The 27,829-nt window shown below is 41.2% G+C and overlaps 2 protein-coding genes across 2 annotated transcripts in view; both read right to left on the bottom strand.

Annotated features, from left to right (window-relative positions):
- Positions 1-279: 279 nt before the first annotated feature.
- Positions 280-12,456, bottom strand: DUS1L (dihydrouridine synthase 1 like). Its single transcript, XM_030462004.1, has 13 exons — positions 12,104-12,456; positions 9,724-9,832; positions 8,794-8,844; positions 6,957-7,069; positions 6,121-6,203; positions 5,845-5,948; positions 4,698-4,842; positions 4,003-4,099; positions 3,554-3,642; positions 2,617-2,783; positions 2,047-2,084; positions 849-924; positions 280-619 (listed from the first exon to the last, which is right to left on the bottom strand). The coding sequence occupies exons 1-13, from the start codon at positions 12,338-12,340 to the stop codon at positions 453-455; spliced, it is 1,476 nt and encodes a 491-aa protein (XP_030317864.1). The 5' UTR covers positions 12,341-12,456; the 3' UTR covers positions 280-452.
- A 1,631-nt stretch (positions 12,457-14,087) lies between these two features.
- The window catches only part of FASN (fatty acid synthase), a 38,664-nt gene continuing 24,922 nt past the window's right edge, over positions 14,088-27,829 (bottom strand). The window contains exons 25-43 of the mRNA XM_030461528.1: positions 27,678-27,796; positions 27,410-27,564; positions 26,855-27,058; positions 25,733-25,883; positions 25,109-25,287; positions 24,468-24,587; positions 24,196-24,318; positions 23,051-23,274; positions 22,530-22,731; positions 21,924-22,075; positions 21,376-21,467; positions 21,071-21,222; positions 20,568-20,810; positions 19,540-19,728; positions 18,817-19,044; positions 18,130-18,350; positions 17,533-17,631; positions 17,180-17,431; positions 14,088-16,105 (exon numbers count right to left, since the gene is read on the bottom strand). Of these exons, the coding sequence (XP_030317388.1) occupies positions 15,968-16,105; positions 17,180-17,431; positions 17,533-17,631; positions 18,130-18,350; positions 18,817-19,044; positions 19,540-19,728; positions 20,568-20,810; positions 21,071-21,222; positions 21,376-21,467; positions 21,924-22,075; positions 22,530-22,731; positions 23,051-23,274; positions 24,196-24,318; positions 24,468-24,587; positions 25,109-25,287; positions 25,733-25,883; positions 26,855-27,058; positions 27,410-27,564; positions 27,678-27,796 (3,243 nt within the window). The 3' untranslated portion in view covers positions 14,088-15,967. The remainder of the gene's footprint in view (positions 16,106-17,179; positions 17,432-17,532; positions 17,632-18,129; positions 18,351-18,816; positions 19,045-19,539; positions 19,729-20,567; positions 20,811-21,070; positions 21,223-21,375; positions 21,468-21,923; positions 22,076-22,529; positions 22,732-23,050; positions 23,275-24,195; positions 24,319-24,467; positions 24,588-25,108; positions 25,288-25,732; positions 25,884-26,854; positions 27,059-27,409; positions 27,565-27,677; positions 27,797-27,829) is intronic.

Here is a 27,829-nt window from a genome sequence, read left to right as displayed (position 1 = left end):
GGTCTCAAAGTACATATATATTCCTTTATGTATTGAAAACAACCTGCTGAAACTCAGACAAATGCGACATATTCTCTTTTGGAGAAGAAGACATTGGCATTGCTGTTTTAGCATGCTAGAAGGCTGTTCTAGCATAATAATTTTATTCCCCAATATTAAAAACTGAACATGAAGTAGTAGTGAACAAACAAGAGGCAGATGGTGACAGCAGCTTATGTAGGTTAGTCCCCCTAGACCACAAATCCAGCATTTTCAGTTTTAAAAACACAGCATGAGAAATTTAATTGCATTCATTTTATTTTAAATGCAGGATAATTCCCTGAGTAAGCAGCTTTTTACTTAAATAAAACATTTTCAAAAGTTAAAATAAATCTGTGGAACAAGTTCACACAGCTGATGGTGAGCTGGAGATGTTCTTTGGCCCAGGGAGGAAGAGGCCTGGCAGGAACACTTTATTCATTTCCAAAGCTGCACACTGCACCGTCAGCAGCCTCCTTCAGTACAGCAGTCTCCCCCACATCTACATCTCTCTGACTCATCTCTGGGGTTTGAATTATTCTTTGACTACTCTGCCATGAAAGAGATTTTTCGTATTTGGTCTTAAAAAGTAGTCCATGACCTGAAGAAGCAAAGATTGAAGAAGAACATCAGAAAAAAAACCCAAAACAACAAACCAAAGAAACTGAGAAGAGATGATTGTGCCAGTAAACAGAACAGCTCATTCCCTACAGTTGTAAAGAACATGCCTATATAGGCTGGAAACTGCATCTCATGGCTTTGGAATCAGATGAATACTATATGGGAGATGATACATTTGCTTGATGATTTGTAAGGATAGCTGCACTTACCTGGACAGTCAGCTGTCTCCTTGAATGCTCTTTTCTTACAGCATCCTCGGCACATGTTAAAAACACATTTATTGCCCTAGGTTGGGAAAAGAACCAAACAAACAAAAAACAAAAACATAAGGCAGTCACACCTTAATCTAGTGAAGATGATGTCATATGGGAAGCAGCTATCAACTGTACATTAAGAACAAAACCAAGCTCAAAACAAATTAAAAAAAAAAAAAAAAAAAAAAAAAAAATCCATATTCAACATCTGCAACACAATCTCTCAGGCAGCCTGCATTACGCACCACCAGCAGGTAAGTGCCATAAATACTTTGGACTGAGTTTTATGACATTTATTGCTGGTGACCTTGTGGCAGTGCTCTACAATCGCAGTACATGAAACACAGTGCCTGACAGCTTGTTACCACCTGTAGCTATGCCTAAAATACATATTACCACAGCAATTACATCCCTACTTGCAGCATAAAATAGATCTGAGTTTGCATTAAAATACAATGCTACTGGGGACAACAGCATTTGAGACTCAGGTAGTTGATACCTCTGCTATACTAGATGGGGTGTCCATTGTGCTTTGGCTCACAGGTGCTCAGTAATTCTTTAGGAAAGTGAGGTTTTGTTGTTTCGTGTGTCTCCCTCCACCCCAATTAAAAGATTCCTCATGCTCAGGAAGCCCTTGGCTGAAATCTTGTTTTTGTTGTTATCTCCCTATTCTATGATACAGCTTAGAAACATGAGCTAAAAAAAAATATAACCCCACCCAAACGGGCCCAGTTGCAAAATTTCAAGGGCTGCCCACAGTATTAGTGATGTAAGAACAAAACAAAAGAGCCTAATCCCAGCTTCTGATAGTCATGGCTGATGGACCAAGCTGTGTCACCTGGATTAGCTGTGAAACAGGGTGGCTTTGGAAGCAGGCAGGGTGAACATACTGTATTTTTCCCATAATGCCTCACAGCTGGCTATTTCTAAGGTGCCACAACAGTGTTACAAAAGAGAGCAGCATCACCCCCTCCCATAGCTGGAATGCTATTTTTTTTTTTTTTTTCATCCAGGAACAGAAAATGAAGAGTACCGGTCCCCCTACAGACCCCAGAGGGACAGCACTTGTCACTTAGCTCCATTCAGACACTGAGCCATTGCCTACAATATGGTCATTTAATTTTCCTTTTAATGGACAGTAGCACTGACTTACCTTGGGGTTTCCACATTGATCACATTTGGCATATTTGGCTGGAAAAGAAAGAGAGAGACACCTGATTTTTGAAATGGTATTTTTATGTGGAAGAAGTTTAAAGAAAATCAGGATCAGACAAAGATTGGTGCTTTTCTAGCCAGAGACTCTTTTGAAATAAAAAATGCAGTATGTGAAAGAAGAGTGCAAAGGTAAAGATGTTTTGACTTTTTAAGTGCCTCTAAGCTAAATCCAAACATAAAATTTCCACCTTTAAGTGTAAAAGAGGAGGACATCTGCCCGAATGGCATATGAAATTCCAATTTCAGATACTAGAGACAGCTACAATCCAGTCTGTAAAGCATTTTCATCATAAAAAGCCTTTTTTATATAGTGGATCAGTGACCTACAACTTTGATACTTGACTTCTTTACTAATGAATGCAATTTGAATCACATTGCCTACTACCAGAATTTCCCAATAATCCCCTCTTTTTAAAGTTTCAACAAACACATAAACAGAGAAAATAAAGAGTGGCAATTTATGTCAATGTAATATCAGAAACCATTTATGCTAATAAATAGACCTTACGTTTTAAAGACGGATCAAAGCTTTTATTTGGATTTCTTAACTTCTTTTTTTGCTTATTCTTTGACAAAAGCTCAGAATTTCCATCTTCCTCCTCTTCCAGAGAACGTTTCCCTAGCACACCTTTTTCATTCCCACTGGCTCCATTCTCCTTGCATCTTTCTTTTGGCCTAAAACAGTGAATATCATCATAAGTTGGCTGAAGGGAAGCAGTAGGAGTTTCCTGACCAATATTCTGGTTTGCAGAAATCTGGGTAAACTGTAAACCTTTCTGTTATGGCTAAATTACAAGGAACTGTCATTACCCTTAAAAGCAGATTAAAAAAAAAAAAACACCTTTTATTTTTTTTAACATTGGCTGTTAATAGCAGACGCACTGTCAGATATATCAATTGGGAAATCAGTGAAAGATGGTCAGCTGAATTAGACACATGCTAACATGTCACTCCCATGTTTTACTTACGTATTTATTCAAATATTAATTTTGACATGCTCGTTCTCTTCTTCAGCTCAATTTTCACAACAGAAAGCAAATAAGCTATCTGAAAAGCTTGTCCGTATAACAAAAGCATTCTTTATAGAATAGAACATAGGTCCCATTTTTGCTACCCTGTCAGTTACCATCAATATTCATGTTACATCTAAAAGTAAAGTAGTGTCAGGTAGTGCATCTGTTGCACAACAGCTTCCATTTCTCAGCTACAGTCGATTTTTGGTTTTTACTTTCTAGAGAGACAGAAATCTGAGGAGGATCCAAAGGAGAAGATGCATACTGTGAGCAGTAGACCCATAAACAAAGCAATAACCAGGGAAAAAAAAACCCAAACCAGAATAAAAAGTAACCTTAAGTCTTCACTCCAAGAACAGAACTGGGTGGCTCTGTACTGACAGTATGGGTGGGAGAGGTCTATGGGTACATATGTTAGAAGAAACAACTCACCCCGGCCTGATGTATGGCTGACAGATCCAGTGGAAAAAAGGCAATCCTTCTTTTGGCTTTTCTCCTTCTTTCTGATTAGCTATTTCTTCCTGCAACATAAAGTTACAGTCAGTTTTCCTAACGTTCTCCAGAAATAGTCTAAATAATACTTCAAACTCCAGGAAGTCACAAAATGGAATTTAAACCAAAAGTTACTGACAGTTAAATATAGGCAAACCCCCTCCAAGAAAGATGAATTACAGCAGATTTGTAATTCTTAAATCAACTTTATTCCATGTAAAGCTGCTCAAGTCTTAAGAAGTTGTTATTGTACTAAACTACCAATATCATGGTTGGTATCACAAAGGTCCAATAAAGTGACTAACACACATCAACTACATGACATACATTGTAAATTCCCACCAAGTGCAGAAACTGTTATTCTGGGAGATTAGGTCCCATCTTGGTACCTGGCATCGTAGTTTCAGCTCCCTGTTGACATCTACAATGCCCTCTAGAGTCTTCACTTTTGCTAATTCTTCACGCAGCTGCTGGTATACTTGAAGCCTGAGGCAAATCCCAAACATCAAGTCATTTTTATTCATTATTGCTAGACTGAGGAGATCAACTAAAAATGTCTTTATAAAATCTTTGTATAGATTTTTCTTGCTGCACTTGCCTTCTGTAGAAGCTGGTTTCTTTTAAGTCCAGAGAAAAGCATACATACTCTTTTCCAAATACTTGGCACACAACCGAAGTATTCTGAGCTAAGTTAAGATGAACACACAGTTCAGCAGCTGCTCCTCAGTAGCTGCCCATGGCCATGCTCTTACTCCACAATAAATGCAAGACAGCTTGCCTCACAATGAACAAGGAGTTAGTTAACTCATATTTGCTATTAAGTGTCTGTGTGTAGATGACCAATTACCACATGGTAGCTGATGTGCTGTGAGCTCACACCCTATCTTCTGGTAAATTGTTCATCCCCTGTAACCTGTTTCCCAGATATGCAGCAAAAGGTAAAGGCCTCAGCCCACTTTCTTTGCAGCCGGACCCAGGACAGAAAACCTTGCAGCACACTAATTATGGCCAAGCAATTCCTTGTTCAAAAAAGCCAGACACTTGCTAAGCAGGATGAGCCCTGAAAGTATCTGGAGATACTCACGTGTGATGCCAGAGCTTGAAGAGATGAGCTCTAACGTAAGACAAAGGACAAGGGTACTTCTGCACTATCTCCAGATACTCCTCAGCCATCTCCCACACCAATGGGTTTCGGCCCTCAAACAAAGCTGGGTTATGAAGATTACCTTCTAGGGAATGAAAAAGAAATATTCAAACTTTCGTTCCAGGATTGAAACACAAAACAAAATCTATGCTCTGGAACTTACCAGCTCTCTGATTCTACTAGCCAGTCACAGACACATCACCCATGTACTCACAAAGAAGAACACAGGCTCCATAGAGTTCTAGCCTGACTTCAGCATATACTGTATTTCACAATACAATTCTTAATTGAGCCAAAGAGCTTATATTATTATTAAATATATATTATATTTGATATATATAATATATATATATTATTTATATAAAATATATATTTATAAAATATAATTAAAGTACATTTTCCAGAAAGGCAACCAATCTTGACAATAATACAGTAAAAAAATAGAGAAATCACTGTTTTTATTGCCCAGTGGTTAACTACTTGGACAATGGGTGTCTCACCTTATGTCTCTATTCACATTTGTCTGGCCTAAGTTTAGAGATACTGTTTCTGACTATGCTTTTTTCTACTAGTTTCTTAATTCTTATTATTAGAAAACACTGGTTAACAAGATTCTACAAACTCACATAAAATATGTATCACTGCTTCAACTGTGCAAGTGATTAGAAAGAGGCTTCTTCATGTCTGTCCTAGCATTTCCTGTAGGAAGGTAAGCCAAGTCCTTTTTGTCCCAACACAACATGAACCATTTGCAGGAATACTAATCAGTGCACATACTTATTGCATCAAGATCCATTAAAAAAGATTTAATTGATCAACAGAGGTCCAGGACAACAGCAGTCCAGTTTGCCTTTGTCTCAATGGTACTACAGGTATAATATAACAGTTCTTACAATTCTTAAGTTACTCCTGGTGCTTTCAGAGACAGCCAGTGTAAGAGGAGAGAAAATGGCCACTCAGCTTTCAGTCAAAGCTGTTCACCAATTAAGTCTGCCGTAAGCTTTTAATAAATGTATATGGGACTGCTAAGAGAGGAAGAAACAGTTTGTATTCTCATCTATTACTAGTAAAAGTTGATTTTCTTTACCTGCACTCATGACACCATGCACTCCAGTCTTACGGATACATTCTTCCACATCACTGAGACACTGGATGTTTCCATTTGCAAATACAGGAATGTTTACAGCTTTTCTGTACCAGTGAGTAAAACAGACATATAAAACTGAGAATCAGAGTCAACTCAGATTTTCTACTCCTGTCACACAAATCAGTTTGCTCTCCAATGCCACTGCAGAGTCTGCTTAAAAATCTGCCTTCATACCATGTTAGCAGAAATCCACAAAGATTGGTACTCCTTACTAACCTGACCGCTTGAATGTGCTCCCAAGATGCCACTCCAGCAAGTGGTCCTTTTTGTTCTTTAGTACGGCCGTGCACTGTCAGCAGCTACAACATAAAGCTACGTTTACTTTTCATGTGTATGAATGACTGGAACAAATCCACTGACAAAACTTTCCTTTCACCCCACACACTTCACAGATGCCACTGAATTCCCATTGCTATTCCAACAGTGCGGGAACTTGGTATCACAGAAAGGTATCAGCAACTCACCTGCCATGGCATGGAGTAGGCTTCCTAAAGCTTGCTGTTCCACAGCATGACAAGATTGTATCTTGGGAGAAGCTACAGATTTCCTATTGTATTGATACCCATTTGTGATTCACTTTGCAACTGGAGATATATTGATTTGGCTTGATCCTCAGCAGAAGGCCCAAATGCTGCCAGTACTGGCTCTAACAACACTGTCTCTTCCAATTTAACTGGAGTTAAATCCTAGAAGGCTGCCTGTTTCTTCACTAGTAGTGGCCATCTTTGATACTGTTTCTTCCTACAATCTGTGGATTTCATGCATTCACACTTCCTTGCAACACTAAGACAGAGATGCTCAACCACAGTGAAGGATGCCACACTGTGCACTAATTACAAGAAAGAGTTTGAGGTCATCATGCCTTCTACATTTTCCTATTGACCTACTGCCTGTGACTGCAAATATGTACATTTTTTTCTGCACCCCATTTTCCCTATTTTTAAAACAATAAAGCCTATTCATCACCACATTACACCAAGATCTGGTCATCAGATGCTTTACATAAAGATGTGTGTCCAGTGCAACAGTACAGGGAGCAGCTGCCTCCTTACCTGGCAGCCAGCTTTCTCCAGCATCTGTGCATACTTCACTGTCTTGTCAATTTCTGGGAAAACGCGGATTTTGCATGTGATGGGAACAGAGAGCTTCTCGTTAGCCATTAAAACTGGGAAAGATTGAAAAGACAGGTAAGTGGGTGCACAATGCTATGAAAAGTGCCTGCTCGCCTTAAGATCTGATACTGGGTCTGGTACAGAAAAAGACTGAAATATCAATGCTATGCAGTTTTAACAGCTTAAACAATCAGTAATGTCTTCTCTAATCCTTATTGCATAGGTTAAGCAAGTAATAGAAAAACATGAAGCACAAAAAACTGCATTCTAACATCAAGGCATTAGGTACTTAGAATTTAATAGCCCTAATGCTTCCACTGCATCAAACTACACCTTCAAAGGCCACCCCCCTCAAATCTTAATGACTGATACAGGTTTACTACTGTCACAAACTACTGTACTCCTCCCACTCTGCCAACCTTAATATTCAATCACTTAATTCACCTTTCCCACAAGAAATGCTTTGCTTCTTGCAAATTATCACCCAAATAATCATGACAAGTAGAGTCTTGACCACGGCAAGCAGAGGCTTATTAGCTGAAGTAGGCTATGGAACCAATCAAGTAGTAATGCAGGCTATAGAGCCAGGGTTCTAGAACATGTTAAACTCCCACAGTCTTTACACAGTGCATGGGATTGAAAAACTACGAAAAAGACAGCTAACAAAGATATCCAACAGGAAAACACCAAATGATGATGTGCCTGAAATCCTCTTCCAGAGCTTGGATGTATAATGCTGAAAGTGACCTGCTTCCCTCTAGTCCACATCCCAGAAGCATTAATGATAGGTACTTCTTACAACCCTTTCAAAGGAGCAAGACAGGTGTATACAGATACAAGCAGAACATAGTACTCTATCATTTTAGAGAAGGGTGGGGGAGAAGGACGAAGAGGAAGCTTTGCCCACCTTTTATATGGCAGCCTGGTAAGACAACTCTCTTACTAGACAGCCTGGGTTCTTACCCAACTAGGTGATTTGGGTTCTCTTTTTCACCTTGAGGCTGTTCTGATTTGCATCTTTCTCTCCTAAGAAAACTGCCCAAACAGTCACATTACATGGTCAGAGAAGCACTGTATCTTTCCAGGTTCTCAGCAGTATCTTTGTGCCAAATATCAAGATTCCTTGGACCACGGGAAATGTAAACAGAAGTGAGATTCTCTAACTTCATGGTGTAGACACTTGGTTTCAAGTGGGGTGAAGGCACATTCCTGGTTCTACACAATGACCAAAACCTTGCTTCTAAAATCAATTCCAAAATGTATTTCTTAGAAAAATGTGATACTGTTCACAGCTGCTACCAACAGTGTGAAAACATCTCACACAACTTTAGAGAAAAGAGGCATAACCGGCTATGGTGTGTACAGAAAGAATATGCCAAGTTGATCAGAAAAGGGCAACTATGGCTTCAAGCAGACACACAACTCCTGGCAGCAAAGAACTTCAAAATGAAAAAGGCATTGGGAGTTCTGATGTTTCTATAGCTGGAAAACCACTAAGCCATCATTAGATTGGGATTTAATTGACTGTCTTTCACATAAAGCCTGTTTTGGTTACTGAAGTCTTTTATCAGATCTAGCAGCAGTTTGTAGTGGGATACCACTAAGTATCTTGAGGGTGCCACCGAAGTACAGTAAGAAAGGAAAAAAAAACACCAACCAAACAAAGCCCTCCAAAACCAAAATGCACTGCACTTTCTTCCAGAAAAATCCCTAAACCTCCTCTTGATGACAAGTTTATTCCATTCCCTCTCAAGGTGAAGCTTCTCTAAAGACTTACTCATTCTCTGAAGAAGATCCCACTCTTCTTGCAGAAACGCTCCATAATGACCTATAATAAAATAGCATGACAGACTTGTACAGAAGAGTAAGATTCTGAAGCATACAGTTTTCATAAATGTTCACACATGAAGTTGCAGACAATCATATGCTGCACTGGCAGAAACTGAGTTGCTCTGCCCTGTCCAAACTGGAAGGGTTGGATCATTCTGTTCCCCATGCCACTCTAGATTCATAGGATAAGCAATGAATCCTCACACCCTATTTTCACTGCTACTCCCTAAGGGTGGTGTGATGACACTGGCTCCAAGTCCAAATTTAGGGATTTATACCAGGCACTAAAAAATTCCCTTCGGGATAAAATTTGATCATACTGAAAGATCTATTTGCCCTGGATACCACTGATCATTTCCCTATTAGTCTTTGAAAGATGTTTTGGAAGGGGAATGAGCAGTCACTGAACAAAACTTTCCTCAACATCCTAACTGGTGCAAAATTTCCAAAATTGTTTCTGTTTTTCAAACATAACAGTTTTTGCAATATATAAATCTCTGTTAGTATAGAGGCAATAGAAAACACTAAGTGCCTGCATGATATAATTTTAAATGCAGTTTTGAAAAATTAGGCAGCTTGAGCTACTGAAATCAGAAAGAAAATCAAACTCTTGCTAAAATACTTTTTCTAAAGGTTATTCTAAACACAAGAGTTGTCACTCAAGAAAAGTCTGAATTAATTATTAGTACATCTAACGTTTGCTCTAGGCACTGCAAAGCATTACCTGCTAAAGTGGGTCTGATTAGGTCTGACTTCAGCAGTACTGCAGCCACCCCTTCCCCTCAGACTTAATTTGGTCATCTTGACTTTTTACTGCCATATTCACATTTGAAACACTCTATTTCTCTATTTATTCAAGATTCCAATTTGCACATACCTCTCTTTGCAATCATCTGGGGACAACCCAAATTTAGGTCTATGGCATCACAATAATCCTGAGCCAACAGTGCTGCTTGGACAAACACTTCAGGGTCATTGGCACAGAACTGAGAAAGACAAAGAAAAGTGGAATAATCAGGCAAAAGCTTTCTTCAAGTACTGATAACACATTATGACATAGTTATCAAGCAACTACTACAGAAAACAGTTAATAATAGAAAAAGCATTTCTCAAAAAAAACAAAACAAAAAAAAGGCCACAGCAATAAAATCCTGTGACACCAGATAAAGATCCCCAACCTTCAAATGACAGTGAGAAAAATGAGCATTTAAGAGGCAAAGAAACATTTGTAGAATATTTTACATTTAGTATCCAAGAATAAGAGGGAACTATTTTAAAAATCAGCTGGAAAATAAGAATCTATGGCATTTTAATATGTAGTGATGGTGCAGAAGAAGAGATACCTGCAGTGTCTCTGGGTTTTCTCAAAATTCAGACTTTGTATATACAAAAAGCACCACAGCCTCTAAAATTAATTCACATTAGTGTGAAGTGTGAAACAGACACATTGGGCTGTTAAGTCAAATGCTCAGTCTTAAATATAGTTAATATTACATTTAATGCACAGTGCAAAAATGAATTAAGAAAAATTATGTTAATTCAAAGCTGCCTTGTTGATGACCTAGATTATGCATCTCATTTATGCTTTTAAACAATTTTCTAAAATTCATTATTAACAAAAAAAAATGTCATTACATCTTTAAATAATGTGGATTTAAACTTAAACACACGTGAGCAGGTGTAAGTTAGAACCTACAGCACTAAATAAACTATGGCTGACACCAGCTAAAACCAGAAAAGGCATTTGCTTTCTCTGAGATGACTGAAATAATTGAAAACCTCCAACCAAGCCACATCTGTCAGGACTTTTTATACAGTAAACCAAGCCCACAGAACAGGCTGGGCTCAGGTGTATCTCTGCCTAAGCTGTTCCCAAGGGTTTATGACCAAAACCCATCTGCCCACTAATATTGCAAAACTCTGCAAGGATTGCTGTACTGCATTGCTCAAAACGTTAATCTAGTTAGTTCTGTGTCTTATGTCCAATAGTGGTCAGTAAGAAGAAGGATGATACAGCAAGATCACAGTAGCTGACACACTTCAGATAGGCTCATCCAGAACACACAGCTTACTGAGCTGAAGATCTGTGCCCAAAATACTTCTAGCTTTCTAAGACTTTAAATTTCTGCCACCTGTATTTTTCTGTTGGGAAAAGGAACTGCCTTTTGTGGAAAAAAGGATTTATGAAGCTGTGCTGAGACAGACCACAGGCCCAACTCAATCTGCTCTGGTAACAGCCAACAACAGATGCCTATAGAACAGCAGAAGCTGTAAAGTATCTTCTACAACTCGGGAAGCAGAAGTGGTGTTTCCTGCAGCTAATGACCCTCAAAAGAGTCTTCCTTCATTTGCTTTCTAAACTCATGTAACCTTTCAGCACGGAGTACATCCCATGGTAAAGAACTTTGCAGTATATAACCATCACTAGCCTTATTTAACACTGGTTTCCAGTTAATCACCTTCAAGCCAGTCATACTTTCACAGACTTCATTCATCGTTCCCCTCAGTCAGAAGGGACACATGGTGACATGTCCTCATCCATTTAACTGCTCCACAAGTGGAAATCACCCACTCCGCTGCTCATGCTAACTGTCTTTCCCTCTATCATTCTCCAGTTCTGCAAGCTCTTTTCTCTCTTTGGGATGATGTGGAGAGGTAAGGACCTGAACCTCACACAGTACTCAAGAAGGAGAAGCAACACAAGCTTAAAAGTGTGTCCTTTCTTCCTTGAATCCTTTTTCTACAGCTAAGCACTGAGACCATGGTTTCATTGAATGACTCAAAATACTGTGAATCTCTCAAAATGGTATCTGATCTGGAACAACTCTTGACTCTAGAAAACCAGCTGTGATCTCTCTAAAGATGAGGTGTAGAGCACTGAAACCTTGTGAGGAGTCCAGTGCTCCAGCCCCTGTAGCTAAGACATTCAATTCTCTTTGCTAGACAAGGGATAAGCATAAAAAACACCTTCAGTTAAAGAGCCAAGTACTTTTAATGGCATTTAGGTGAAGAAAATTATAGTACTATCATTCAATATAACCACTTTAAAACGGTAATGATATTGACTAGCTTGAATTCATGCGCATCTGAAAAACGTCTGGATTTAGCACAAACGAGATCGATGAGGAAGGCGAGGGTCTATTTGGCAAGGCTAACTCGCTTTTGTGGTGTCACTCGAGAGCGCAGGGCACGGCCGACCCCGGGAGCCCCCGGGAACCCCGCCGCCGGTGCTCGGGCCGGCGGGGCAGGTCGCTCACCTGCACGATGAGCGGGCGGTCCTCGGGACAGGCCTCGCCGTAGAGGTTCTCGCGGCGGTAGTTGGCGTCTCTGAGGAAAACCTGGGCGTGCAGCATCGGCGTGTAGCAGAGCTGGGCGCCGTGGCGACGGCTCAGCAGCCTCCAGGCCAGCTCGCTCTGGTCCACCATGGGCGCCACCACGTAGTGTGCGCTCCGCAGCGTCTCCCGCCAGAAGGCCTCCCCGCGCAACTTCGACATGGCCCGCCAGCGCAGCGCTGCGGCAGCTGCCGCCCCGCGCCGCCGCCCCGGGGATCGCTGCCGCCCGAGGCTCGGAGGCGGCCGCAATCGCTGGGCCCTGGCAGGGCACCAAGGCGGCCGGACGGTGTCACCGCCATCTCGCTCCGGCCGGCGAAGCAGTGCACCTGCGGACCCTCCCCTGCGGAAACCGCGGCGCTGCCAGCAGGGGCCGCGCGAGGAAGAGTCCGGGCGGGCACAAGTGCAGCCTGGAACCGGCCGTACCTGGGCTACGCGTCGCCGTGGCGGGCACCGAATGGGACGCTGGAGGCCCTTTCCACGGCGGTTGTCAGTGCTCGGACGCCCCCCGCATCGGCCTCTGACCGAGGCCCTGCGCACCGTCCTGAGGGGCGGCCACGGCCCCGCGGCGCGGGCCTCCCCTGGCCGGGGATCCGCGGGCCGGCCCTGCCCCTGTTCCCGCCCTGCCTCCTGCCGCGGCTGGCAGCGCGCCCTCCCTCCCACCCTGCAGTGCACTAGTCCGGAGTACTTTTGCTTCGGAAGTTCTGAATCTGCCGCCAGCCGCGGCCAAGGCGAAGCGGTCACTGAGCATGACCAGAACTCGGAACTCAGTGAGGTCCTTGGTGTGGGAATGTCAGCGCAGAGAGGTGGAAATGATCCACCTTCCTGAACCAAGAAATAACATACATGATAAAGCCGTTCATTCTGCAGCACTTTATACACTACAGACCACCACCAGATGGTAGTGGAGGATTTCCTCTTCTCATCTGCCAATACCTTCCAGAATGTCAAAAATGCTGCATCTCTATTCCAGTGGGAAAAAAAAAAGTTACCTTAGTTATAGGGTTTAGTTGTTGGTTTTTTTTAAAAAGGAAAACCCTCAAACATTAAGTCCTTATATGCAAGAGTGAAGCACTAGAGCCTAGGCAGGCTTCCATTTATGAGTCAATTGTTCAGCAGCTCTGTTGGAGCTCGTGCACTGACAGTCTTCAATGTTCAAGTTTACTGCCACAGCCTCTATTTCTTTCCCCCTCTCCAACTTTCTAGCACTCCTGGCTGTGTTGAACCCTTCAAGAGGCCGCTAAACTTCCAACTCTTCTGATTATTTTCTATAGTCTACCACTCCATCCAAGAGGCCTAAACCACCACTTCTGCTTTAAAATACGCCTCTCCAGCCCTCCTTCAACACTCCCATTTCCTCTTAGGCAGCTTCACCAGGGCTTGGTGGTTTTTGTTTTGTTTTTTTTTTCTTTCCACCCCAATTTACTGGCAAGGTATCTGGTCTTCAGTAGGGTAACAACTAATTGCAGGAAAAGCTAACTGCTTCCTTTATCACCATTCTATCTTTAATCTTCTGCCTTTTACTTGACCTCTGTCAACAACTGAAAGTTTGTCTCCATATACTGTCTGTTTAAAGTACCAGTTCTGTTAAACTGTGACCCTTATTGCCATTTTTTAGCTATTGTCTTTGGCAAGAGAAGCATACTTTTTTCCCCACGAGGAACACAGTAGAAGATAACAGCTTTAATGCTGATGACTGCATGTGCTATGTGCTGTAACTTCTTACTATTAAGGTTATACTGCCCACCCTGAGGCAGCTGCTATTAGTCCCATTTTAGAGGTAAGGACACTTAAGGCAGTAACAGTAATGGCTCATCCAAAGCCGTAACAATGGAGCCAGAATTAGAATTTCAGAGTTTTCACTACAGTCTTATGGGGTGCGTGCCAAAATCATGCCAGTAAGAAACCGTGCTCCAGAATAACAAGTCTTCTTTATTTTTATTATTTCTACAGACTCCAAATCAGATATGCCAGCAGCAGTTTTTGCTTTATACCAAGAAATGAGATTCCAGATGAAACACAGGATTAAGAAATAGCAGTAGAGAATAAGACAAAAAGCCAACCAGTGATCAATTCTGTTTAATACTAGGAAACCCAAAGAGAAAAAGACACTTCTCAGACCAAAAAGTATGAAAAAAAAAAAAAAGGACAAGATTTATTTTTTTAAATGCTTTAAGCTGACATTATGTTGTCTTTATTTCAGATTTCACAAAAGAAATACGTTATAAAACTAAAACCAGTTAACCCAGCCACTATCAACAGAGGGTGGTATAAACAAAAGACACTAGGTCAGAACCTGCAGTGAAAAGCCACCTATTCCTGCCACTGGAATGCTCCTGTACTAGCAGGATACTTCACTGGGGAAGATAGAGAGAACTGGGGTTTTACAGCAGTTCTGAGAGGCACAACAGCTCCTCCTAGTTGGTGCTTTGTTGATACCCAGGTGTCCTCTGTATCATAAGTGTAGCAAGGATGTACTGATTTCGGAAAGGATAGATCCAGCAAGAAGGCAAGATTTTTTAACTTGAACTTTATGCAAGCTTCCTTTAAAAAGATCTTAAAACCATACCATCAAACTGATTACTTAGCTAACTTATGTGGGATCTCCAGCCTTGTAACTGATAGGAAAATCACTACACAAGGCTTAAGCAAGCCCTGTGCTAAATAAAATATAACGGGGCTTTGGATAAGTGCTTGTATGTTTGCCTGAGCTTTAGTTATGGGAGAAGCAGGGGCAGGTTCAATTCTCATTGAAGAATTCTACTTCCACCCTCATTCCATATGTCTGGCTGGGTGGTGAGAATGGCAGTGGGAGGGAATAAGCAGTAGTCTTAATGTTCTATAGCAGAGCACAGAACCTTGTACAAATATAAACAAAGTACCAGGCTAGGGACAGCTCTGCCTTTATTGATCATGCCCAAGTTAAGGCTGTTAAATACAGTGGTATCTGTCAAACCATCCACCCTTTCCCCCCCCCCCCTCCTGCTCAAATAATGGATGATGGCAAGAACCCTCCTTCCTACTCCTTTCCCCGACTGAACAAGGTAGAGCAGTGGGGGAAAAAACAAACAAAGAAACCCAAAGCAAACGGCAACAAAAGAAACCAGACTGTTCCAAAGATGCACTTTGGTTTAACAAATGGGCAACTACCCCCTTGAAAAGGGCATGTTTCTTTTTTCCTATAACCCATGATAAATTAAAACCAGGTAAGAAGTCTCTGGTTTGACACAATAAATACTTAGAATATATCAAATTAAAAAAATATAGTTATAAAAGCCTCAATGGAATTCTCTTTCTGACCTAACTACAGACAGATTCTTCACAGACAAAAGGTATCTCAGAAATCAGCTGCAGCTCCTCCCCCTGGCTCACTGGGCTTGGTCAACAAGTGCTATCACATACCCTTTGGAATACTGTTAAGACATATATAAAGCACAAGAAATCTACTTCTAAATTTGTTTTTTCATACTGCCAAGGGTGCAGGAACCAACCATCAGCAGGAAACCCTCGCAGCAGTGCACAGTTACAGAGTCACTGCACTTGAATAACATGGACAGGGATACTACGGGAAAACAAAGAATTGGAAGGGCAAGAGGAGAGAGAACCCATAGAATTTGGGAAAGGAAAAGATGAGCAAGAGAGGGAGAGAGTAAAACCCATCAAGTTCAGCTGGACTTCCCAGTTCTGGCAGCAGAGCATATGAGATGTTGAAAAACAGGAAGAGTTCCTCGGGGTCCATCATAACAAGGAATGTTGGCATTTTCTTCACCATTGACAGTAAGTAAGCTCAAGTTAACCCTCTCTGACACTGACACGTGGTTCTGCCAGTGAGCTGTGGATGATCCCAATAATTGATTCAGCGCCATTTCCCTCCAACATAGTGCGGTGATCCCCTTCAACGACGTGGACAGATACTTTCCCATCGCATACCTGCACAGGTGTGAAAAAGAAAAACTTTACATTCACAATTTACAAAACAGCTGGTTATCTAGACATTTTGGGTTTGTAAGTCTTCTAGGTTACTCATGGTTTACACCACTGTTTCTATCAAATTCAGCTGAAAACAGCGTTGATTTTATGCTGGCACATTTTCATAGATCAGCTGTAAGGCACTGTTTGGAACCAGCATTTCAAAACATGATTGTCTGACAGCCAGCCAGGTGATCCACTCAGAACATAATCTGGGCAGGAAGCCAACCAACCCAATACTAACAAAGAATGAATGATAAAGTAGCTACTTCCAAGCCCTTATGAAAACCTAATAACGCTCCCCTCCCCCTAATATTTCTCACACCATCATGAATTTGAGGTCACTATGTAACTTTAATAACATACAAATTAGTCTGGAATCAATAATGAATGTGGACAGGGTATGCCAGAATAAGGTGGTGGTTCTGAAAACTGCTTCTTTTTCCCTGGTATCTGTACCATAATGTAAGACACTTATCTGTTTTACATGAACAGGGGCTAAAGAGCAGTCACCTTTCCTGCACTACAGGCCTAAGTTTCTTAGGCATACAAGAAACCCACATACTAATTGCTAAGTTGTCCACAAAAGGTAACTAAGAAAAAGCTGCCTTCTATTGTCAGAAGGCTGACACTTTCTCTTCAGAAATCTGCTCATGCAATGGACCAACTTTAGGGGGTCTAAAGTGAAAGGAGGAGGTTAAAAGTTACTTCTATCAAATTGCTCCTTTTAGCATCTATTATCTAACGTCTATCTAGAGAGCTGCAAGAATTAGCTATAGTAAACAGTCACTTATCCAGTATAGAGGTTAGATCTTTTCCTGGCCCTCATTACCCTGAGAAAATATGTGTAATCAATCAACTCATTTGCCTTTTGGAACTTTGATTCTTGTTAAGAGCATGACAGCTGCAGAACAGTAATTTCCTTCATGTTGGTTTTGTCCCACCTCCCTCAGCAAGGATGGTTTTCCATGCTTTTCATTTGCTCCCCCAAGTATCACGACAACCTCAACAGTCACCAGTGGGCCTCAGACTGACCTCCGAGAGTCGGTAGTCTCCACCCAGACCTTCTTCATATTCATTGTGAGACTTAGCCCGCACTAGCGTCACATTCCCATGATACTTGGACTCGGGTATATACTTGTCGGCAGCCTTCAGTTTATGGTAAAAGGAAGTAGCAGCAAAGCAGAGTGCTTCACGATTGATGTGTGTATGAACCTGAGTTATCAGGTCAGCAGCAGCATTCACACGAGCCTCCAGATCTTTCAGGGGCAGGAGAATCTCCAGCAGCTGGAAATATTAATATTTTTCACCCATTAATCTTTTAAAAACAAACTACAAGCCCACACACTTTTCTTGTGAAACATAATGAGATATAAGAGAAGCCTTACCTTATTGTATTCAATGCCTGTAAATTGCTGAACAAAGGCACACAATGCTTCAGTCTCCAATGCAGCCTCATTTCCTTGGCTTAGCTTGGCTCTGTATCTCTGGTGAAGAGAATAATAAAATGCAAATACGAGAGGGCTTTGGACTGAGGAAAAAAAAGAGTGGGGTGGAGAAGAGGCAAGAAAGAAAAAAGGTAAGACTAAAGCTTGAGGTGGAGAGGAAGATATCCTGAGGTTGGATTAGAAAGATTCCCAAGTGCCTAGTATCCTCTAGAAAGCACAATGAAATGGAGAGGAAGGCTTAGGAGCAAGGTCCTAGCACTTCTACAAAATGATCTTGCAGGCTTCAGCATGTTCCAGAAGACATGCCAATATTACAGTTTACCATAATAAGAGCGTTTGTGTGCCAGCCCACACCTACCCCATATGCTTCCACCCTTCAGCAACCTCTAAACATCCATTGCCTATATAGCTACCCACGTCAAGAAAAATCTGTCAGCTTTTCAGATGATTCATGTCTGAAACAGTGAGCTTTCAGAACATGAGCCCTGACAACACAGGATGGTCCTCAGACAGAAGATTTTTCTTTTTATCTCTTACCTGAGTGTATGCTGCCACAAAGGAATGAGATCCATCAAAGAGGAATAGACTGTTGAGCGCATGGGAACCTTTATGTTGTGCTTGCAGTTGGGAGCACATTTCAAAGGCTACACAGGCACCGAAAGAATATCCAGCAATGCGGTAAGGTCCTTCAGGCTGTATCTGCTTCATGCAGTTAATGTAATAGGTTGCCAGGCTCTGTATGCTGTCCAAGGGAGCAACTAGAACATGGAAGCAAAACAGAAACAGACTTTTGTGAAAGGACATTGGCAGAGACAATTCTGGTTTTATGAGTTCAGAAACAACCTTGTTGAAAACAGCCAGGCTATTTTGAAGGCAAGTTTCTAAATTATGGTTAGCACCTTACATTTTTGACAAGGAATAGTAATGTTCCTCCCTCCTGAAGACAGGTAGAACAGCATGCCATGGTTTTCTTCTGCATGCTTATATGATGGCAGGGACTCAATGCAACATCAATTTGTTCCACTTCCCCATACATAAGCTCTTCAATCTAACCTAGTACTTCTCTTATTACTTGGGGATGTTTGACACAACCCTATGCAGACTATAGTACTGCTACTTGATCCTTCAAGTTTAAGAGTCTATAAACAAAACTCTGTGTTTATAAGGCAACTAAAATTCAGAATGTTACATTTAAAAATTCGAAATGCCAAAGAACTGAGATACCTTTTGTGCACTGGAACCCATAGCAGGGCATATGAAGTTTGGAGGCAAGAGTTTTGAAAACAGCAGTGGATCCTTCAATGGGGTGAACAAGGAAAAGAGGGCGCTCAGTGCTCTGAACATCGTTGATACGGGTGATCGTTGGCCCTTCTGGGTTCACCAACAAGTTGTTCAAATCTAGTTTTGGAGGTTCGCCAGCACCTGTCTTCATCACTTGGGATGGTTTCAGCTCTTAAGGGGAAGCACACCAGACAAACACAATTAGGTTGACGATCAGTCTTGTGCATTTAGCCATAGCTCTAAAGGAGACTCTCAGGGCTGCTCTGGGTTAGTCATCACAGCACAGACATATTGTTAATCACTCTGCAGCAACTGCAACAGCTTACAATAAAAGCATGACATTTCAGTGTTTACTCCTCAGATAGGTAAAAGGTCTCAAATCACATCCTGCACATGGCTGTGTAAGAGTACACGTGCAGACAGTAGCCAGACAAGAAAGTAGCTTTCATGCTCACACCGACCCTGCCCCCAGAACTGATGGGCCTGACCCAATGGTCAATACACTTCAGTGACATCTCTACCACTTAAAAGCCTTCCAGCTTTAAGGAGCTTCAATATTTCATTACTGGATAGAGGTTTATGTCCCTAGATACAAAAGCAATGGGATTGTGAGCTTAATTGTTTGGGCTTCGGTGATTGGTAGCAACTCTGATCCAGAAACTTTACCCTCTGTTGTCCCAGACTTGGAAGAAAGTTCACGCAGCTTGTTGATTGTAAGGAGTCTAATTTCTCTCATGGTCATAACAATGTCATAGTCTCTCTCCAGTGTCTGGCGCACCTCGACACCCATTAAGGAATCCAAGCCCAAGTCTGCCAAGGAACTATCAGCGTTCAGACTACTCACATCACGGACACCTGAAAAAAGTACACAAACAAAACATTTTCCATAGCTAAAATATGAGATGAAAGTTATCAGTGTCAATGATGGTTGACTGCAACACTTGATGTCTATCGCACTGGAGAAGGAGATTCCTCTGGTCTTCATTACCTTTTCGCTTTCAATTTTCAGAATGTTTAAGTCTCTCACTCCTTCCCTACCTGTAAAAAGACTTCTTGTAATAACACTTGCCTCTACAGCACTTCTTCCTCTCCACCACCTTGTGCTGCCCCATGTTGCCACCCTTCCCACCTTTATGCTTCTTACTACTAGCTGCTCCCTTCATTGTTTTCACACTCTCTCCTTCCAAACTAAGCCCAAAACTCATACAATTTCCCAGACAATTTACTATGAGTTCTAGAAGCCACGTCTGTTCTCTGAGGTCAGATTTGCTGTCAGTTATTGCACACAGTTCCTTAAGTAATACTCAGGAGATTGCTTTTAATTTATCAGTACCTCTTTTGGTAGAAAACAAAGCATCAGTACACACTGCTGTCTGCACAGCTGAAGCGGAACACAGAGTTGACACAGATCATTCACTTTCAACACAAGAACAAGGGTAGTAAAAGGAAGCAGGTTCAAATAATGCGTAGTTAAGCTACGGTTACTAGATGTTCACATGGGATGACAGGCGACCAGTCAAGTAATTACAGAAAACCTACTTTTGCAGCATGGGGACACCCCAATTTAAATTTCAAGTAGCAACACCACACCCACATCGCAGGAAATCAGGAGATGCTGAGCAGAGCATCTACAGCAGCACCACTGCATTGAAATGGTCAACACTGCCCAGCAACACTTAGGTCTGAGAACTCACCCAGGATGTGAGCAACAGCTTCTACCAGATCCCGCTGACTGCCTCCTTCAGCTTTCACAGAGACCTTCTCTGCTAGGACAAAACTGGATGTGACAGGATGAGGCTGATTCAGGAAGGTATCGAGCACCTCCAGGCATGAGCTGATTTGCTGGGGAATGGTCCCCCCAACCACAACCTCTTTGTTTCCCATTGTCTTCAGAAGGATACCCACATCACCAATGGCTCCCCACTGGATTGCCAGACCTGGAGAAGAAATCAGAGGAACACACTAGGTAACTAACTAAAGAATGTAGCAGAATAAAACTGAGTTACACCCTCCATCTCCTTTGTACTGTTAAATGGTCAGTGTTCATTCATACATGAATGACTCAGTATAAGAGCTAGGAGAGGAAACATGCCTTCAGCATTCATTATCGTTCAGTGCATACATGTCTGGTGGGCTGGACCTCCTCTGGATGTTTGGTGGGATAGATTATTCTGCAGAATGAGTAAAGTCATCTTACCGGGGAGTCCATCATGATGCCGCTGCTCACAGATACGCTCCATGGTAGAATTGGCAAAACCATAATTACTTTGTCCAGCATTTCCTCTTCCACAGCTTACAGAGGAGAACACAACAAAATAGTCCAGGTCTGGACACTTCTTACGAGTCACCCTTGGAGCAAGACAGGAGAGAGAAAAGCCATCAGAAAAAAACCTGCTAACTACGTGTTACCGTAGAAGGCTAGTGCGAGACTAAAATGACCACGTTTGATCAGCTCTGTGACCACAAGATTAGTTCATATCTATCCCTTCTACAGCCACTTACCAATCCAAATGAAGGGTGCCTGAATACTTGGGCTTGTTGACCTCCACAAATAATTCTGGGGTCTGATTTTCAATCATGGCATCTCTAAGGACCTATTGAAGAGGCAGAGGAGGAAAAAAAAATAAGTGCAGTCTCAGTATCTACAGTTCTTTTGTTTGAATTTATTGTGTTAGACTGAGATATAGGAGGTCATCACTGCGCAATGCATTTTTGTAACTTTATTTTAAAGACAAATCCTGAAATACAGTAAGGGAGACACAGCTTGTGGTAAGTCTATTTTTTTCACTACTGCCACTGCAGCCTTCAACTGGAAAGCTCTGTATGGGATTTTGTCTCCAGGAGTCTCTTAAAACATTTATCTTATCTCAGAACTGAGACTGCTGGCCAAATACTGTTGCTTCCCAGGCCGAGGGGCCAGACCAGGAAGCCCTATGTCACCAGGTAAGGCCAAAGCAGAGTCCTTTGATATACAAAAAGGCAATCTAAAACTGTATTAAGACAGACACTCAAATGACTGCTATTAACTCCTAAGCATATTTGTCACTTACCACAGCCAAATTAAAGATGCCTCCAACTGGGCCAAGCTGCAAGGCTTCTTCTATCAATCGCTGTGCTCCTTCTAGTGTTCCAATATCACTGGTAGATACCAACACTTGGATTCCTAGTGCCTTCCACTCTCTAACACGTCTAGCTTGGTAGCCTGCAAAAAATAAAAGTGGACAGTGTGCCCTGTGTGTCTGGGATAAAGAATTCAAACCATAAGACTTTGGTTAACCTGCTCCTTAAACTTTTCTGACTAGATAGGAATTGAATAGCTAAATAATTCCCAAATAAGCTACAACAGGAGAACTGGACAAAACTTGTACAAGTAGATAGAGAACAACTGAATTTCAGAAATATTCTGAAGAGATCAAAGTGGAGAGCAGAGCTGGGAAAAAGAAAAAAAAGAAAAAAGCAGATGAAAAATAGGTCAAGTTAAAAGATACTTTCTCCTTTAGAATAAATGCTTGTTTGAAGTGAGACAATACATCAATGAGAGGAAAGAGATCACGACACCATTTTTTGATGACATTTGAAAACAGAGACAAAACTACTAAAATAAAGGTCAATTGAAAGGCAACCATGTTGCCTGTTCTGTTACAGTTTTTGCTTACCGGTTCGTATGCCAGAACGAGATGTCAGGATAAGCTTCTGTGCTCCTCTCTCAACTAGCCACTGTGCCAACTCAAGCCCAAATCCTCCTAAGCCCCCTGTGATGATGTAGGATTTGGAAGGTGGACAGGAGGTTCGTGAGATGGCTGAGATTTTAACTGGTTCAGACCTTCTTACAGAATATTCCTTTTCCTCTTCTTGGATCTTTCCACAAAAAGAAAAAGAGAAAAAAAAAGACAAAAGAAAAAAAAGAAAAGAAGTAGTTAAGATTGGATACACAATGCATTTCTGATCTTTCCATGCTATGCTGCTTCAGTCAGTGGGAATAAACATTGTAGAATCAGTGACAGATGTGACAATTATATTCGTTACAGCTACATTCATTATAAAATCAACAGCAAAAACAGTAATGCTGTACTGTCCTAGTTATACAGCTACAACTTGAACTGGATCAAAATATCCAATATAGTCACCTACAGATGATGAGAGATACATAAGAGAATTGAAGTCAATATCTCATTACCTGGATCATAACTTTGCCAATATGTTTTCCTTGAGCCATGAACCTGAAGGCAGCTTCTACCTCTTCTTTTTTGAAGACTGTACTCTTCAAGGGTTTTACCACACCATCTTTTATGCCTTTTGTCAACAACTCTGATACTATATCCCACTCTTGGTTTCCACCCTCAAAGATTGCATCTAGTAGGATCCCATGAAATGCCACATTCTTGAGGAAGAGAGCCATTCCTGGGAAAAAAAAACCCTTGGTTATGACCTGCTGCTGCTGTCATTTCAAAACCTTTTTCAAAACCATTTCAAAATCTGCTTCAGAAACATTTCTGTGTAGGTTATTAGTGTGAGACAGAGGAGTTAGTTGATAGAATTCTACATTTTCTAAATGCTGTAAAAATTAATTGTTCTCTTACTAATAGATCAGTTTAACAGAAACTCTACTCACAAAAAAAATGTGTGCCAAAAGGGCAAGCTATAACATGGCCAGACTGATATTAAAAAAGCCCATTTTGTATCAAGTAACAGCTGAGTTAAGAGTCACAGAGAAGATGGAATCCCATGTACATTCTGTCTGTTTCCACAAGAAAGGCCTGTCAGTTTTTAAGAGGCATTTGAGAAAGGACCTTAATATGCTTCAATTTTTGGTCAGTGCTGACGTGGTCAGGCAACTGGACTAGATGATCATCCCTTTTAACTGGAACTATCATATTCTATTCAAAATGGCACAAATATTTAGTGAAACAATGTCCAACAGATCTACAAGATTTACAAGCTAACAGACACAGTGGTAAGCAGTGCTACATGAAAAGAATGCTGCTTCTATTCAAAACCTTCCTATACAAGCACTTTGTGAGCAACATGTCTTATACTTTTAAAGAATATACTGTCATACTTTTTAAGACAGACTTTAAGGAAGATAATGGTTATCTTGCATGCTATATGCAGGCTTCCAGAAAAATGCCAAGTGCCAATATCTTCTCCAAGAAGATATTTCTTGAAAATAGTACATAACTTGTCAGTGATAGAAGTGAAGAATTTATTACAGCTAAAAGTTTTTCTAAATTTGAAGATTACTTTTTGTTAAGATAGTATGTAGGTTGTTCTGTCATGCTTGCATAAACTGAATAGGATGTACTTCCCAACGCCCCATCTTACCAAGCTGGCTGTTGTTAGACAGATCAAATTTGCCTATTTCCAAGAAGCGACCATGTCGAGCGAGACAACGCAAACTGGCTTGGAGCTTCTCTTCTGCCAAGGAATTTAGCACTAGGTTGACACCTGCAATGACAGGAAAAACAGCCATCTAATAAACTCAGCTCTGCTGAGAGCCTAACATTGTTTTCTATTCCTCATTTTGGCTTTAGAAAGTGCAACCACATGATGTGGGTATAGCTGCCAAAAGAAGGAAAAACGTTTCTTGACCTTACCTTTTCCATTGGTAACTCGCAGTACATGTTGCTCAAAGGCAGTATCTCGGGAGCTGGCAAAGCTATTAGCATCCAGCTGTGGGAATCTTGCTTGGAGATATTCACGTTTCTCAGCGGAGCCTGGAAATAGAAAACAGATGGAATAATGTCAGGACTTGGACATTCAATTTTTTGTGATGAAACAGCCCATTTTCATCTGCTTATCTTTTCTCAAGGACTAGGTCTGACTAGCCATCAAACACTTGCTTCAAAGTTCTCAGGCTCTCAAGGCATCAAACCTTAGGCCAAAGGCTATCTAGTTGTTACAGCTCATTTATGAGCAATCACCAGAAACAGACCAAGCCTTATGGTGGACAGACATTATTTGATCACATTACTGAGCTGTTCATCTGTACTTTAGATTATATAGTCTATAGAGATAAATTTGTCTGCGTTGTAGAAGTTTCAAGTGCATAGTCAGTAGCTATATTTACCATGTATCCTGTTCTCAGTCTAGGAACAAGATCAGAGTTACAGGAAAAGGGGGAAAGGCATATACATAATACATATTCTTTGTATATATAAACACATGCATACACACACACACATTTCCTCTTTTATATAAATAATTTCCCCCGTAACATTGGACACTTAGTACTCACCTACAGTAGTAAAGACACGGCAGCCCATACTCAGGGCAATGGCAATGGCTGCTTGGCCAACACCTCCTGAGCCAGAGTGAACAAGGACACTCTCACCCTTCTTCATTCTACCTCGAACCACCAAAGCATAGTAAGCAGTGGCATAAACCACAGGTACTGAAGCTGCTTCTTCCAGAGTCCTAAAAAGTAAAGCAGAAGAGTAAAAATACATTTTAGCCCTAGAAAAAACTACTAGATTCTCCTGATGAAACTTACTTTTCTGCACTAGAAAGGCTAAGGTAAACCAAAAAATAGAAATGGTTCTCAATCATACAGCTGATAACCACAGCCAGAGTCTCATCTTTCTGCAAAAGTATTTCAGTAACTAACTAGCAATATAGGCAACATTGAAATCCCAAAGAGTACAGAACCTTGTGCAAGTCACTGTATGAAACTTAGCATTCAACTCCTGCAGTTAAGCTAAGCCAAATCTTACAGATGCTCAAGAGACTACAGATCCTATCATTTCCCAGAGGGGAATCTACCAGTTGTGCAGTCCTCTGGTCTGATCTGGGCTGTCATCAGCCTCAGGCAAGAAGGCAAATCTTAACCACATACACAACTAGAAAACAGAAGTTGACCTACCAGTTTTTAGGCACCTCCCACAGAAACTTCTTTTCACAGTCTACCACTGTAGCCAGCCCCTTTGCTGGCAGTAATCCCATCACTCTTCTTCCAGCCATGTCCCGTCCAGAGAACTCCATGCCCAGCATGCACTGCTGCAAAACCCAGTTACCTAAAACAACATTAACATCTTTTAGAAAGGAAATTTCTCTTCCAAAATCCCTTGGTCAATAATTTACTGTAATAGTTGCTGAAGGGTGGAACCACAGAACTGGAAAAAGAGCCAGGATTTGTCTAGCCCATGCACAGTTTTAAGTCACTACAATTAATTTCTTGTTACAAGTGTAGCAGAAAAGGACTTGGTCTTGTTCATTCTTACTCTTTATCTTTGATGATTTTGTTTTTGTTTCCATTTTTCATCTGAGAAATTTCACGGAAACACCTTCTTTCAGAGGCAATTTTATTCCTTTTTTCAAATAGAATTAATAAATAAACTACAGAAAACGATCACAGCAAAAATAGCTTTACTGTGAAACAATATTTACAAGCACCCATTTTAGGCAGAGTAATCTCAATTATGAGGGGAAACCCAGCCCTAGTCTTGTTGCCTGTAAGAATTTGCAAAGGCACTTTTTACATGGTCTGCTCCCTCTCGTTTAAGTGGCATTTTAAAACCATTTAACAGACACGACATTAATTCTTGACTCTGAGAGATATATTCACCTTAATTTTGTATGCAAGAGATTACTTTACCTCACCTTTTTCTCCCTTAGAAGCAAAGCATGACCAGCAGCATGAGACATCGACATCCTCACCTTGGTGCGTACTTTGCCCATCTCTGAACCTCCATCAAGTTGTTTCACCTCATGCTTGATATCTAAGCAATGGGTCTAGTAATGTTTCCTCACAGATCTATTAATTTTGTCATATGAAAAATGAGACTGCAACTGGAAACAGAACTTAGGATTTTTTGGTGTACAGTCCTGCATCAGGGCTATACTTCCTTTCAAAAAAGTATGCTTTCTTGCTAAACAAAAAATGATGCACACTTTAGACAGTACATAAATAGCATTCAGGAGATGTGAATAAATTTTAGACCAGTAACACATAAACAGACTTTCTTCTAGTGTAATTTTAACTTACCAGGGATTGCATCTGGAGAAAGCTTTCCTGTGGCCAGCATAATGTCCCGGAAGTTGAGAGACGCATAATAGACTTTGCAGAGTTGAATATCAGGATTATTTGCCTGGAAGTGTTGAAGTGGGGAGACAATCCAACGAAGAGATGAGAGATCTCCACGAGTCAACACATTTACATAGGCATATTCTGTCAACTCCTGAGGTTGTGCTGCAGAAATAGGAAGAGTAAGAGCTTTACACACATTAACACAGACACACACTTTCTAGAAAGAGTGGATTTCTTGTGTAATTGGCTCCTTCCTCCTCTATCTGTTCTGCAGAAAGCCCTTTCTTACCCTGCAATACCACTCATACCCTAAAGAGCGCATTCCTCCTCTCTTCGCACCAGAGCATGCTACTGTTCACTCTGAGCTGGAGCAGATTAATTTCAAATTACCCATTAAACATAATAATTAATTTTTTATATCTATACGTGTATGTGTATTTTACTAATTTTCCACTCAAAATCCATCCAGGCTTAAGGCCCTGTAAGTGACCTTCAAGACCTTTACGGAGTTACCTTGCTGCAATGGGAGATGCCGGAAGGAGCCCCACTTCCCATCACGATACACATTCATGACCAGATCCCCCTGAACAATCTTCTGCATCTCCAGGGAAGAATGACTTGTGGGTGGGACAGCTGATGAAGGGTTCAAGTTGGAAATGAACACACACCTAGAAGCCAAGAGTTGTAATTTTGTTTGGTTTGCTACTGGTCTGAAAAGAAGCTAAACAAACAAACAAAAAAATGTCATCTTCAGCTGTGACTCAAGGGCATGCTTACATACCTGATTCTATGGCCTTCTGATTCAAGGCGGAGGCAGTTCACCATTCCCAAAATTCCCGAGTTCCCACAACTGGTGGCAGTCAACCACACAGGCTGCTCGGATGAATCGGCCAAGATCTCCTGCGGGACAAACCCCAAGCTGTTTTACTAGGA

The sequence above is a fragment of the Calypte anna genome, chromosome 18, assembly GCF_003957555.1.
Source record: "Calypte anna isolate BGI_N300 chromosome 18, bCalAnn1_v1.p, whole genome shotgun sequence".
Lineage (NCBI taxonomy): Eukaryota > Metazoa > Chordata > Aves > Apodiformes > Trochilidae > Calypte > Calypte anna.
Note: the sequence above shows the minus strand (reverse complement) of the source record. Positions and strands in the feature narration are given on the sequence as shown.

Excerpts from the sequence above, each read along its gene's own strand:
- DUS1L (XM_030462004.1), bottom strand. The coding sequence starts at position 12,340 with ATGTCGAAGTTGCGCGGGGAGGCCTTCTGGCGGGAGACGCTGCGGAGC. Across the intron at positions 5,949-6,120 it reads GAGCACATTCAAGCGGTCAG|AAAAGCTGTAAACATTCCTG; the intron begins GTTAGTAAGGAG and ends TCACTGGTACAG. Across the intron at positions 2,784-3,553 it reads CAGCCATACATCAGGCCGGG|GCCAAAAGAAAGATGCAAGG; the intron begins GTGAGTTGTTTC and ends TCACTGTTTTAG.